Source organism: Ischnura elegans, chromosome 4 (genome assembly GCF_921293095.1).
Source record: "Ischnura elegans chromosome 4, ioIscEleg1.1, whole genome shotgun sequence".
Taxonomy (NCBI): domain Eukaryota; kingdom Metazoa; phylum Arthropoda; class Insecta; order Odonata; family Coenagrionidae; genus Ischnura; species Ischnura elegans.
Genome location: NC_060249.1, coordinates 119,815,196 through 119,828,682, shown reverse-complemented (window position 1 = coordinate 119,828,682; position 13,487 = coordinate 119,815,196). Strand labels below are relative to the sequence as shown.

The 13,487-nt window shown below is 39.8% G+C and overlaps 1 protein-coding gene across 1 annotated transcript in view; it reads right to left on the bottom strand.

Moving 5' to 3' along the window:
• The window catches only part of LOC124157965 (HEAT repeat-containing protein 5B), a 79,721-nt gene that overhangs the window by 63,117 nt on the left and 3,117 nt on the right, over nucleotides 1–13,487 (bottom strand). Inside the window, exons 3-4 of the mRNA XM_046533088.1 lie at nucleotides 10,977–11,188; nucleotides 177–459 (exon numbers count right to left, since the gene is read on the bottom strand). Coding sequence (XP_046389044.1) covers nucleotides 177–459; nucleotides 10,977–11,188 — 495 coding nt within the window. The remainder of the gene's footprint in view (nucleotides 1–176; nucleotides 460–10,976; nucleotides 11,189–13,487) is intronic.

Here is a 13,487-nt window from a genome sequence, read left to right as displayed (position 1 = left end):
GGGCATGGTCGTTTGTGTACGTTTACTTGTTACATTTGTTGAACACCCCGGTGTAAAATGGCCAACAAGAGCTGTATCCGGTGGTTTGAGAATAAAATAAAATAAAAAAAAATTATTGTTATTACTATTATTAAAAATTGAGCAAAGATACAACACAGAACACAAAGCCCCCTCACCTCAGCTGCTGCGGCTCGTACAGCCACATTGCGGTCCCCAAGGCACTGCCTAGCAGCTTTATATGCATCGCGGTCACAGGGCGCAGAGGGCTGCGCGAGGGTACGCCTCCCATTGGGGGGAGGGCCGGCAAATATTCTCGCCATGGCCATCATCACTTCAATGCGCGTCTGCGACTCTGCATTGCGCAATGTCCGCACCAGAGCAGCCACTGTCTCCTCCCTTGAGCGCCCCATCGAGCGTCCCATCCGACCGTGCACTGTACCCAGACACCGGATGGCACCCCTGGAAGGAACCGAGCACAGGGTGACTCATTGCACTCAATTTTTGGGCGAATGTTTAGGTGAGGGTGGAGCTTGCCCTGGACAGTGCCGGTGAACCTTCCTATACCCATGTTGTGTTAAAACTTGTCCACCTGATTGTCGCCTCCGCTACAATGGTCCTCTAGATGGCAGAATGGGCAGTTGCCCTTGAAATGCATTGCATGCATTTGGAATTCAATAGCAAAATGCATATTTTCTCAAAATATTTTATTATATTATGATTTCCCACCATGATTTATTTCAGGGGTGAAACAAATGCCACACTCTCCTCCATGTTTTGCCTTGGTACTGTAGCAATTCCAACAAGAACTTCCATACCCAAGTTATTTTACGGATTCCGTAACCCAGATAACCATTACAATTCTGTATATCACTGAAATTCATTTTTTTAAAGCTCACATGAGCTGGATATGAATTATTACTAAAATCAAAGCACTGAATAAATCAAGTGACTTTGTGCATAGCCACGCACATGGTTGCAAAGTTACGTACACCATATTATGCACAAGTAAGAGGTGCGCTAATAAAGTAATGGGAACTAAATTTTTGAATTTCTCGCAAGTTTGGGGAGTCCGCTTGTCACATTTTATTTCATATTGGAATGTATGCCCTTGAAGTAAGTTAAAAATTTAAGCTGTTTTCATTGTTTATTTTGACTGTGGCAGCCACTAAGGTTTTATAACCTCTACAATTTTCGGCTCACACTCCATTGCTTGTTTGAGAATTCACCAGACATAACTCTGTGTGATTTTTTCTGAATCCAAAAAAAGAGAGCCGATGAAAATCAATGGGCTTAAGGCAAGTTGTTGATCACTAAATGGTAAATCATGGAAGGTATTTCAATAGAGAGAATCAATCCATGCTTTGGGAACTGAAATACCATATCATGCAAGTTAACACTAGAAGGACCGGGGTTGCATGGCTACCAAAAAGGACCATTATCTATCATTTTGACGGGTAATAATTACTTTAAATATTTTTTTCTTTAAAATAATTGATAACTACATTGAATATAACATTTTTCTTTCATTATCAACACAACTGAGTATTTTTATACAAATAATTTCACAATAAAAAAATTTTAATGAACAGCAGTCACGTCACTCCTGTTTCTCCCGCCCTGACCTACCAGAAATCAGCATACTGAGTGACATATGAGTACATATCTGCAGTATGCAGATACAGTATTATTTCCATTCAAAATGTAATAAAGAATATTAAATGCATAATTGTGCTAACTAAAACATCAAAATGGCCACACATAATATTGTGTATTGATTTTCTGAATAAAACATGCGTTACCGTTCAGTAATGGATACAGAAAAATCTTAAGAGAGGGGTGGGGGAGGGGCACAAAAGATATAATGAGCAACCTCAACTTTTATCGCAATAAAAAATAATCAAGTTACATGAAAAGTTTAAGATAGCTTTATTTACGCTGACTTTATACACATATATTTCCGTAATCTACTCCACTGCCTGCCCTTCTAACCTTAAAATTCTTGAATGCCCAGTTAATTTCTTTATTTCAGTAGTCCGACACCTCCGTAGTTCTTCTTGCTCTGAAGTAATTTCTGCCCTATCATTGGTCCCACTATCCTCCCGTGGAAATTTTCATGATATTTCCTTCGTTTACAATGCGTTAAATGGCAAGTTCCAATCCTCAGATATGCTGCCTTTCTTTTCACTCCACATTCCCACCCGCTCCTTCCGTAATAACCACCTACTACACCAACCGAAATTCCGTCTTTCTCTCTCTCAGAGATCACTGTTTTACAGACTCCCTGTCTCCTTCAATGCCATGTCGAGTACTCACCCTTCCCTGGATCTTTCAATGCCCATCAGATCATTCAAGAGGCAGCTTCGAAAAGCCATCTACTGAATCCCTTTTTTTTTCTTTTTTATATCCTTTTTATAGTTTATATTTGTTAAAGCTGCAGATTTTATGTTTTTCATTCAATGTAAATGCCATTTTGACTGTTTTTGAATGATTCAATAATAATAATATCTTTATTCATCTATAGCACAATAATAATTGTGGTAGATGTCGTCAATTAATACACCTCATGTGAGGACACAGTAATAAGAAATACCCTGGATTTCAGAGGCAGCAGAATGTACATATACAATACAAATAAGAGAGAAATCATACAATTTGAATCAAAGTGGAAAAGTACATTTAAAAGCTGATAGTGGAGATATCAATTTCCTCCAGTGAGTATATGGGTTTAGATATTAGGAATTATTTTAGGGCCCTCCGGAAGACATTGTTGTCAACCATTCTTGCTGAGTTGGGCAACATGTTCTGGGATCAATAAATAAATTTAAAAAAAGAGACTATGCCACCTTATGATATAAAAAAGTTACAATTGCGGTTCTGCAATGTTAGGCAAAGTGGTCAGCCCTGTAAGGGGGTTGAGGTGCACCCCCCATATGTAACCGCCACTGTTACCATCACAAATAAAATAGAACACCTAACCCGTCATTTTGATGGATATTGGTCATTTAAGGTAGACGGGTAGTAGAACTCCACTTCTATGATAAAATATTAAATTATATTTTCACCAAATACTTACCGTGAAAAGAAATACAAGTCAGAAAAAAATCAAGAAAACCAATTAATTGTAAACGCTGAAAAAAGCAAATTGATTCATTTCTCCACCACTAAAAATCTCACATCAAGCCTACTTATTAAGAGCAATCATAAATCAATTGAGCAAGTGTCTTCTCTCCAGTTTCTGGGTGTATGTTTGAGTTCAAATCTTTCTTGAACCCAACATACAGTAAACTCTTGATTTTACGAAGCAGGATTTTACGAAGTTTTCGATTATACGAAGTGATATTGCGGTCCCGGTGAAAAGCCTATGCTAAATACATGGCGCTATTCGATTATACGAAGTTTCGATTATACGAAATTTTTTGAATTTACGAACCTCGGCTCGGTCCCTAGGAGCAAATGGCATTCGTTTATACGAACTACGGCAAAAAATATGTCAACAAAACTAGTTACGCCGGCGTAAGTAGCTAAAAAATCAGCGCTTCCAACTGTGGTCCATCAAAAGTGCGAAATCGTAATGATAATGCAACTTTGGAGAGAAATGGGTCGCCAAAAACCTCCCTGTGGGAATTAAGAGGAAGTTTGAGTTCAGTAAAAATATCGCGGCTGACATTATGCCCCTATTTACGTGCCTGTTCGTAAACATAGCATCGACAATAATTCGTAGTTTAACATGTCAGGAAGGTCGCGCGGAGTATTTCGTACACCCCTAATTAACCCTTTGCACTGCTGTGAACGTACTTCGAAGATTACTTGACTACTTTTCGCTGAAGCACTTCAAAGGGTCCCTAATCCGGGACCCTTTCCTCGACGAGCTCACCCTCGCTGGCCCCTGAAACTGGGCTACTTTTAATGCATTACCTGACGCAACCCTGGGTTTCAAAGGGCAACGGTGCCATGGGGGGAAAAAGAGTAAAGTGCGTGTTACTGTGGGGCTGTGCGTCAACCAAACGGGCACGGACAAAATCAAGCCCGTTGTCATTGGGAAATTTGAAAGCCCACGGTGCTTAAAACATGTAAAATTGGAAGCCCTCCCAGTTTTTTACCATGCAAATAAAAACAGCTGGATGACCCGAGAAATTTTCCAGCTAACGGTTATACGTCTACAGAGAAAAATTGCTGGAGAGAACCGCAAAATTGTTTTAATAATGGATAATGCCACCGTCCATAAATACGTGGAAGATCTAAAATTGGCTAATGTTCGAGTCCTCTTTTTACCCCCGAACTCGACTAGCAAGTCCCAGCCCTTGGATCAAGGCATTATCCAGAATTTTAAAGTCCTGTACCGGAAGAAGCTTGTGCGGTATTACTTGCGATGGATCGGTATGTATACATTCATCTATTTTGCTCATGTGCATGTGGATATCGATTTAGATATTTTTATTCATGATTATCATTCTTTCAAATATATTTGCTACTTTTACAAATGGGAACAGAAATTAATAACATCCCGAAATGGACGTCGATACATGCAATCCGCGCCATAGCCGAGTCCTGGAGAGAGATTTCCTCCATTACCATCGCAAATTGCTGGAAATCGGCCGGATTCCCTCCGATAGCGCATCATGAGGATGTTCCCGAGGTTGGTATTTGATACAACTAACCTAATAGTAATTTTACTGCTTTAATATCACGGCTCTGGTTGAATCGTTACATTATACCTTCAGGAAGCTGCGGCAGGTGAAATCGCGGAGGAGATTAGTGGCTTAAAAGAAGATTTAAAAAAATATTTGGAAAGAGCAGAAGGAGCACAGCGCGCAACATCAAGCGATTATATTGCGCTAGATGATGATCTCCAGGCTTGCGACGATTCGACGCCGGTGCCTGTGTCGGAAGAAGCAGCGGCCGGGACTAGTCAGAATAGCAGAGACGACGATGATGAAAGTGAGGAAGTAATTCCACCTAATAAAAAAGAAGTATACGCTGCCTTCCAAACATTAAGACATTTTGATCTGGCTAACGATTTGGACCCCCAATTTAATTACCACTAATGCAAGTTAGAAACCATGGTGGAAGCGGCGATGGAGAAGGGAAAAAAAGCAAAAAAATTACAGATTTTTTTTGGGTAATATCTTTTTGTGTATATATTGGCCTTTGTGAATAAACAACTTAAATATCTTAAGTATTGGGCTCTATTTACCGCCTATTTAAATTTCAGGCTTCTCGTAATGAAGACGCACTTCCAAGTCTAACCATGAACTTTCTTCTCACTCGCTTCCCCGTTCTCACATGCTGGGGTTCTTTCTTTCCAAAGCCTTTGTTTACTCCCTCCTGCCGCCTTTGGCTGATCTTGCCGACACCCACCTTATGCATCCCAAACCCCTCCTTCCCCAGCATTTCCCATTCACTCCCTTCCTAAGGTCGCGGAGCTTGCGTGCGTCGTAACAAAATACGGCCCCCAAACGTAGTCTGAGGCAGAGCTGAAGGACCTTTCCCTACCCTTCTTTCTCCTGCCCCCTTCACCAGTCCTTATGCTGACCACACTTCTTTCCTCAGGCAATCCCCATCCCACTCTTATTCACCCCACCCACTGGGAATGTTCTCCGACTGTGGAGAAGGGCATGGTTCATCTTTACCGGCAACGAGGGTAAGTTTTTAACCCGAGAGAGGCTGGAGAGGTATCTTCCATAGTCAGGGAAATGGTGCCGTGCTTATTAAATTGTCTCTCTTCTTCTCTGCTAACTTTAAAATTAAAATTTAATTATTTTCTTTGCGCTTTCCACTCTATATTTATTTACGATTATGGCACGCCTAGTGCTAAAACTAAGAAAATCTTTGCTCTATGTCAATGATCCTTTGCATAACTTTCAATACGACGGAAAAAGAAACACGAAAACTAAATGAGGTGAAGTTACTGGTTTTTGCGTATCATTTTTGGGAATTCACGCAAGTGAACCAATACTTTACCACTTTGAGAAATGATAAAACGTCTCTTGTAGGAAAACAATCAATATGGATAATAACGTTTCTCTCTCTATTTCTCCGATACTGTAAGATGATTCTCCTGTCGTTTTCCGGTTGGAACCTTGCTCCTGTCGGCATAAAAGGAGAGAAAATGCTATATATACAGGTCACATCACATCCGGTATGAAGAATATGGTCCAGATGAAGAATTAAGTCTTTTGTGGCAACGTCTGCAAAGATGATGGAACACAGTAGTCGGACGGAGAACTCAAACAGAATTTACTTCAAATAGTCGCCAGAAGATAATCACATCCTACGTTATTTATGATCGTAATTGAATCTCAGTGAAAATAGAGCACATTCTGCTGAAAATACGAAGTAACTTGAAATATTAACTTACAAAGGTTATTTTGGAAACGGGCTAAGACCCTTGTTTTTCTTTTTTTCTCGTCACTGAGCGATAGAGGGCGACATAAATGGCGGTTAGGCCGGCTGCCGCTAAAATTCCGAGGGTGTCAAAAACAAATATCTATCTTTAGCATACTTAATAGTTGCTATTCGCTCCTAACCACAAATTTATAACATAAAATTCTTATAATAAACATTGCAATTCATTATTTGATTACGTTTTCTAAACTGGTCGGGAATTTCTTTAGCGATCGTTGATGTTGAAGTATGAACAAGAAATGGGAATTTTATGGTGGTATAATTATTTAACGATTTTTCACATCATAAATCGACAACAAAAAGCCTTTTCTATGAATTATACCGAGAATAACCACCAAAAACATTTAAATAAGACCACTAAAGACAAAAAACGGCGGAAGAAACAAAAGCGAACATTTTTTTGGTGACTTACGAAAAAGGTTTGAATTTACGAAACTCGATTTTACGAAGTGCCAATTTTCCGGTCCCACTGACTTCGTAAAATCAAGAGTTTACTGTACTGATCTCTTGAGTCATAAACTAAGTTCCGCACATTACTTAATGAGACAACTTAGTACAGTGAGTCCTCGTTCTACGTCACCCCGTTTAACGTCATTTCGCGATAACATCACGAAAATTTTGAGACCGTCATTCGTTTATCGCACCTTTGCTTCGCGATAACGTCAGGTCTGGTATATTGTATGATCAGATCTTTTAAATTTCGCGCGAGAAAAAATGCGAAGCGGCGGGCGTTGCAGGTTGTTCGTTTTGTGGGCGGTAATACAGTCAGTCTAAACGAAGTGTAAAACGGTGTTTATTGTCAATTTCGATTGCGTTTATAGCAAATTTTCTGCAAAATGAATTCTTAGGTAGGTGCGTAAATGTTAAGTGCGTAAATGTCAAGTAGAGTTTTAGCAAATTTTACTTGACATAACGGTTTTCTGGAACCTGAAAAGTGATTTCTAGGAATTTTTCCGGGTAGAACTCGGAGTATTTGTCGTCACTTTTTCGCCGTGTTCTCAATAATCTTGGTTCCTGTAACTGCGACGATGTTTCAGCGATGATGATGCCCAGGCGATGATGCCCAGGTGACCACCATAGCGAAGCCGAAAAAACAAACGCAGGAAGATACAAAAATGGAGAAGAATATACGTCGCTGCTGGTATTGCCGTCAATGAAGACAGGGGCTCATGTTTATGCCATAGTTTGGCATTCCCATCGTAAGAAATGGCCCAAATATGATACGCTAAAATTTTTTCGCGTAGGAATTGAGAGGTCTAGGAGCCGATATTCACTTTTTACATTGTTTCTTATGGGATATTGTGCTTCGATTAACGTCATTTCGTTTATCGTCACATTTTTCAGGAACGGTAAGTGACGTTAAACGAGGACCCACTGTAGTACGGTGAATTGGGATACACTCGTTAGTCTGTACTACGGGGATTTTTATTCCCATATCCTAAACAGCATCATTTTTTGGGGTTCCTCTCATCTTAACTCATTGCGACTCATTTCCTGACTTCAAAAAAAGAATCATAGCCCATAAACCATACAGACATTCATGCAGACCCTTATTCAACGAGCTAGGCCTCCTGCCGATTCCTTGCATTTACATAATGATTACAGTGTTATACATCAAATCAAATACTGGAAACTTTCCCCTTAATAGTGACCATCATTCCCATCACACGAGATGCAAACACGACATAACACTACACTAATACAAGAACAAACTTTTACAAACTTGGCCTTAGGGAAATGGGGATACGACTACACAACAAACTTCCTCCTGATATAAAACATATTTAAAAAATTTAATGCATTTAGAGTCCAATTAAAATGGTTCCTTCCACTAGGTTCCTATTATTCTTTGGAGGAAGGGCTTGATGAAATGTTTTACAATGTGTTTTTTTTTAATGCTTTGTTTTGAATGTTCAGGGTTCCCACTCAAACTAAATTATAAAATTCACGGTTATTTCCAGGTTTTCACGGTCAAAATGTCCTCAAATACACGGTCTGTTGATAAGCCATTTTAGGCAGAAATATTGATCACAAAACAATCACCGGCCACACGTTCACTAAAAATTTATCAAACGCGGCAGACGCTGTGAAAGCAAACGCAGCTATGAAAATGCCATCTCTTATGACGTCACCTACTTATCGTTAGCAAAATTCAGGGCCAGCTAACAGTTGTGAGTGGGAAAATTGAGGGAGCAGGTGTGTAGGGAGTGAAGAAGAGTCTGACTCTTTGAGCCAGACTTAATCCACTTTGGTTACCGGTCTTCCAATCACAGGCGTAAGGTCAATGTGTCGTCATGACACGCAGACCAATAATTGCACTTCGAATATACATGTGCAGACTGCATATGACTGACCTTGATTCATCGATCTTACTAATCGATTTTTCTTTTGATCCGTCAATCGTAAATCTACAATCAAGTTTGAGAGATTTTTAAGGTTTTAAGACGAAATTCACAGCTATTTCCAGGTTTTTTCACGGTATGCGAAATTCACGGCTTATTCAAGATTTTAAGGTTTTCACGGTTGATTGGGAACCCTGATGTTAATTATGTGATACAGTGAAACCTCGATATAACGACACCCCACGGTGCACTAATAAACACTCGTTATAGCGAATTGTCGCTTTACCGGAGGTGGAGCAAATAATAGCCAATAGACCTGTTGCGAACAGATATACAGGAACAGGAGTGGTGCGGTGACAGATAAACATCTATCCAATAAACGTAAGCATAAATCCAGACGAAAGGCAATGTTTTTTTGCATCACTAAATTTCCTTACTCAAATAACGACTAACTATTCAAACAATTTATAAGCGCCGCACTGAATAAAAATCATGCAAAGCATTGTTTCGTCAATCATTATACTTATCGAACGACAGTTTACCATATAAATTTGAGACTGAGCACTCCATTAACTTCGTTTCTAACAAATCGCTAGCAATTACAGAGGTTAAGGAGTCTTGATGAAAGTCTTCCGGCGGTGAAACCCTCGCTATGGCGAGAGCCAACACCGAAAGGGTCTCGTAAAAACAAATTTTTTAACATGCTTATTATAGGGTCAATTGACGGTGCATCGGCTATCTCTCGTAATAGCGGGGGTGTCTCTATAGCCCGTACTCGCTTTAACGAGGTTCCACTGTAGTTAAAAGTGAACAAAATAATGCCTCATTCACATTACGATTGTTCCAGCGATTGTCGGAACTATCGTGCATTCACACGACGATGGTTAAAACCTGTGCTGCCCTCTAGTGCTGATATCTAAAGTGAACGGGAAATTGACGGTTAGCAAAGCTGTTGAGGTATGTAGGGACAAGATATTACTGTGTTCATCGTGTTTTTACCGAATAATTTTTCTTCCGCCCATATTCTTCCTTCCTAGGACAAATCCATGAAAAAAATAGAGCTTTACGAGCTTTTCGTCTTTCTCTTGTCGCTTCCGTTTCCGGTCTCCCAGCGCCTAACCATCGTAAAGTGGCAACGCTCGGAACTCCGTCAACTTTTGTCAGGACATGCATTCACACGGCTAGTTTGGTCAACTATCGTTAGGACGATCGATTGGACAATCATAATGTGAACGAGGCATAATGGAGATTTCAATGCGTCTTTGTTGTGTTGAGGCTGCACTGTCGTCCACTCTTCTTCCTTGGGATCATTTTGATCAGGACATCCCAGGGCCACTGCTTCCTACCAGCATTCCTGATAGAGAGCTGCTTGAATTTTTCTTGACTAGGGATAATAGCTTGTCCCTGTGTAGAATTCTATTTATAGTGCAACCTCGATATAACGACACCCCACGGTGCACTAATAAACACTCGTTATAGCGAATTGTCGCTTTACCGGAGGTGGAGCAAATAATAGCCAATAGACCTGTTGCGAACAGATATACAGGAACAGGAGTGGTGCGGTGACAGATAAACATCTATCCAATAAACGTAAGCATAAATCCAGACGAAAGGCAATGTTTTTTTGCATCACTAAATTTCCTTACTCAAATAACGACTAACTATTCAAACAATTCATAAGCGGCGCACTGAATAAAAATCATGCAAAGCATTCTTTCGTCAATCATTACATTTATCGAACGACAGTTTACCACATAAATTTGAGACTGAGCACTCCATTAACTTCATTTCTAACAGATCGCTAGCAATTACAGAGGTTAAGGAGTCTTGATGAAAGTCTTCCGGCGGTGAAACCCACGCTATGGCGAGAGCCAACACCGAAAGGGTCTCGTAAAAACGAATTTTTTAACACGCTTATTATAGGGTCAATTGACGGTGCATCGGCTATCTCTCGTAATAGCGGGGGTGTCGCTATAGCCCGTACTCGCTTTAACGAGGTTCCACTGTATATGTGTAGACTGACTGTGTTTTGTTAAGTAACTTATGCTTATGATTGATGTGCCTTATACCTTGACAAATGTGCCTTGATCTTTGGACAAATAAAACATATTATTATTAAGACAACAGAAAAAAGTTCTAGGACACATGATTAAGTAAGAAGGGACTCAAAATGAGGGGTCTGGTCCTCTTAGCGTTAAAAACACACACATAACCATAGCAAAAACTTACAGCCTGGTAGGAAGCTGTGTGGGTGTGTCATCACGGCTGCGCAAGATGGCCAAACACGCATCAACAGCAGCAAATGGAGGGGGGGGCTCCCCAACCACAAAGAGAGTGGCGAGGTTGGAGGCAATCAGGTGGCGCGTTGGAGGGCCAGGGGAGTCTCCAAGGCGGTCCAGCAGCTGGGAGACGAGGCGTTGCTGGCATCCACGAATGTCCGACTGCGACAATACAAATCATCACATGATATGATTCATTTTCCACATTTTCAGAAGCATGGAAGTGATTATTTTAAACAGTTATAAAAGATAGGATTACATAACACGTAGCATTTTAATGTACTTAATTCGTTCAATTGTATTAGGCTCAACTATGTGGAAGTTAATACTTGAAAATGAAAAGGAGACTTCATTGATTTCCACTAATTTACTTTGTCCGTACGACATGTTTCGAACCATAGAGGTCATTATCAAGTACAAAAATTGAATGGTAAGCAAAAAAATATATATATGTACTCTTTGAAGGGTATAGCCCCCACCCTCCATCTCACGAGCGCCATCCTCCAATGGTTGTTTTCTCAATTCTCAATACAACCTCCACATGGGGTTTCCAACCCAACTCCTTCCCCTCCTGACACCCACTCCTTCCACTCTCTCCCCCACCCCCTTCAAAGAGTATATACATGTTTGCTTACCATTCATTTTTTGTACTTGATAATGACCTCTATGGTTCGAAACATGTCGTACGGACAAAGTAAATTAGTGGAAATCAATGAAGTCTCCTTTTCATTTTCATGTACTTCGTTCTTTAGTCAATGCAGAGTTTGTTACAAAATATGGTTTCTGACCAATATGCCAGAAGTTTAGTGAAATTCTAATCCATATTGATATATGTATTCAAATAACTGATGAAATGATACATTTTTTGCTTGAAATATACCCTGAAGTACACACTTTACCACATTCATGCACTAGGTGAGAATAGGTCCACAATACTCACCAGGCTGAGTTATCCTTTGGAGGAAGATGAGAAGTACACATTCAAATAAAATTGTTGCATTGATTTGCAGCAATGAGGAAATAAAAATATGTACTTCACAGACATGGTGGCTGTAATACCTCTGAATGTCCAGGTTTTCAAAATTAAATTTTCTATGAATGTGATGAAGATTAGGCTGAGAAATATTATTATTGTTATAATAGCTTGAAACTTAATTGATGTTAATAGTTAGAGAAAAAAACAACCATGACGGATGATAGAATATAAAATTAAATTCAACCCTATTGATTTCTCTCTAGACATTTTTGCATATCAGTAACAAGAAAAAGGTTTGAAAACTAAAATAATTCATGTTGATAACTTTCCTTTAAAAGTAGACATTGTGTCAGAGGCCAGAATTGGGAAAAATACATTTCAAATACAACAAATTACTAGAGAAAATTGGAATTAAAATATAAAAAATACAACTGCAATTTCAAAATACTTTCTTAAAATAAGTTTGCGTTAAATCAACAACTGCCATTTTTTAATGAAAGGGCATCCAAACTTAGTTTAGAATCTCCAATACTAACAAGGAGACGTCGCCAAAGTGATGTTCAGGACCTGGATGCGGATGTTATTTTCTGAAACTATATAGGTAAGGTAGAAAAAGTGTGAAGGCTTCCTTCCACATAGGCCCGGGTTCGAGAGATATTCGCATGTACTACCTCTCAACTACGGCAATGATGGCTCGGTCTAGGGCACTAGTCATGTAGCCAAATTTTGCACCCTGGGTTCGAGTCCCAGTGATGGCAATATTTTTTTCTCTCTTCTAATTTTTGAAATCACTGTCACCACTCATCCCCATTCGTTTTATTTAGTTACTTTGCGATTTTTTAATTTTCATATCAATTTATGGATTTAAAATGAAACTCCGCATTGTGCCATTCAACGTGAATTAGAGGATGCATATACTTAAATGCAAACTTCCGGGTAATTTGCTCCTCCTCGCCCCAGCCATTGCTCCCATAGCCTCTTCGTATATTCGTAATCTCAAGTCTTTCTTCTCATCAAATAAACACCATTGTCTATCCTCACATTCAGTTCCTGACCCTAGCCAGTTTCCCCTCCTACCCTTCCAGGCACTTCAAGTAAAATGACCCTGCTTTCCAGCAGCCTACTCAAGCCACTTTAGAGGTCTTCTTTGTTTAACTTTCGCACCCATTTTCACACAATTTGGCCTCGGCACCTCATTCAGGGATTATCAAGGGTCAGCTGTGGAGGGAGGGTTGTTGGAACGGAACTCTTTGAAGGACACTAAAAGGCAGGTCATAAGGGAGACATGGTGAGTGGACGGATAATTTGTTGTAAGGATCAAGATTTGTTGGGAAGACTGTGTGTGGGCTGTGGAGAAAATCTAATGGTGGGAAAGCCTAGTGGAAATTATATTTTTAATAAAAACTGTTGAAGCCAAAAAATACTGGTGCTTCAGAAATGGAGATAAAGACATTGAAAGTGGATGCACACGCATCAAAAATCGGG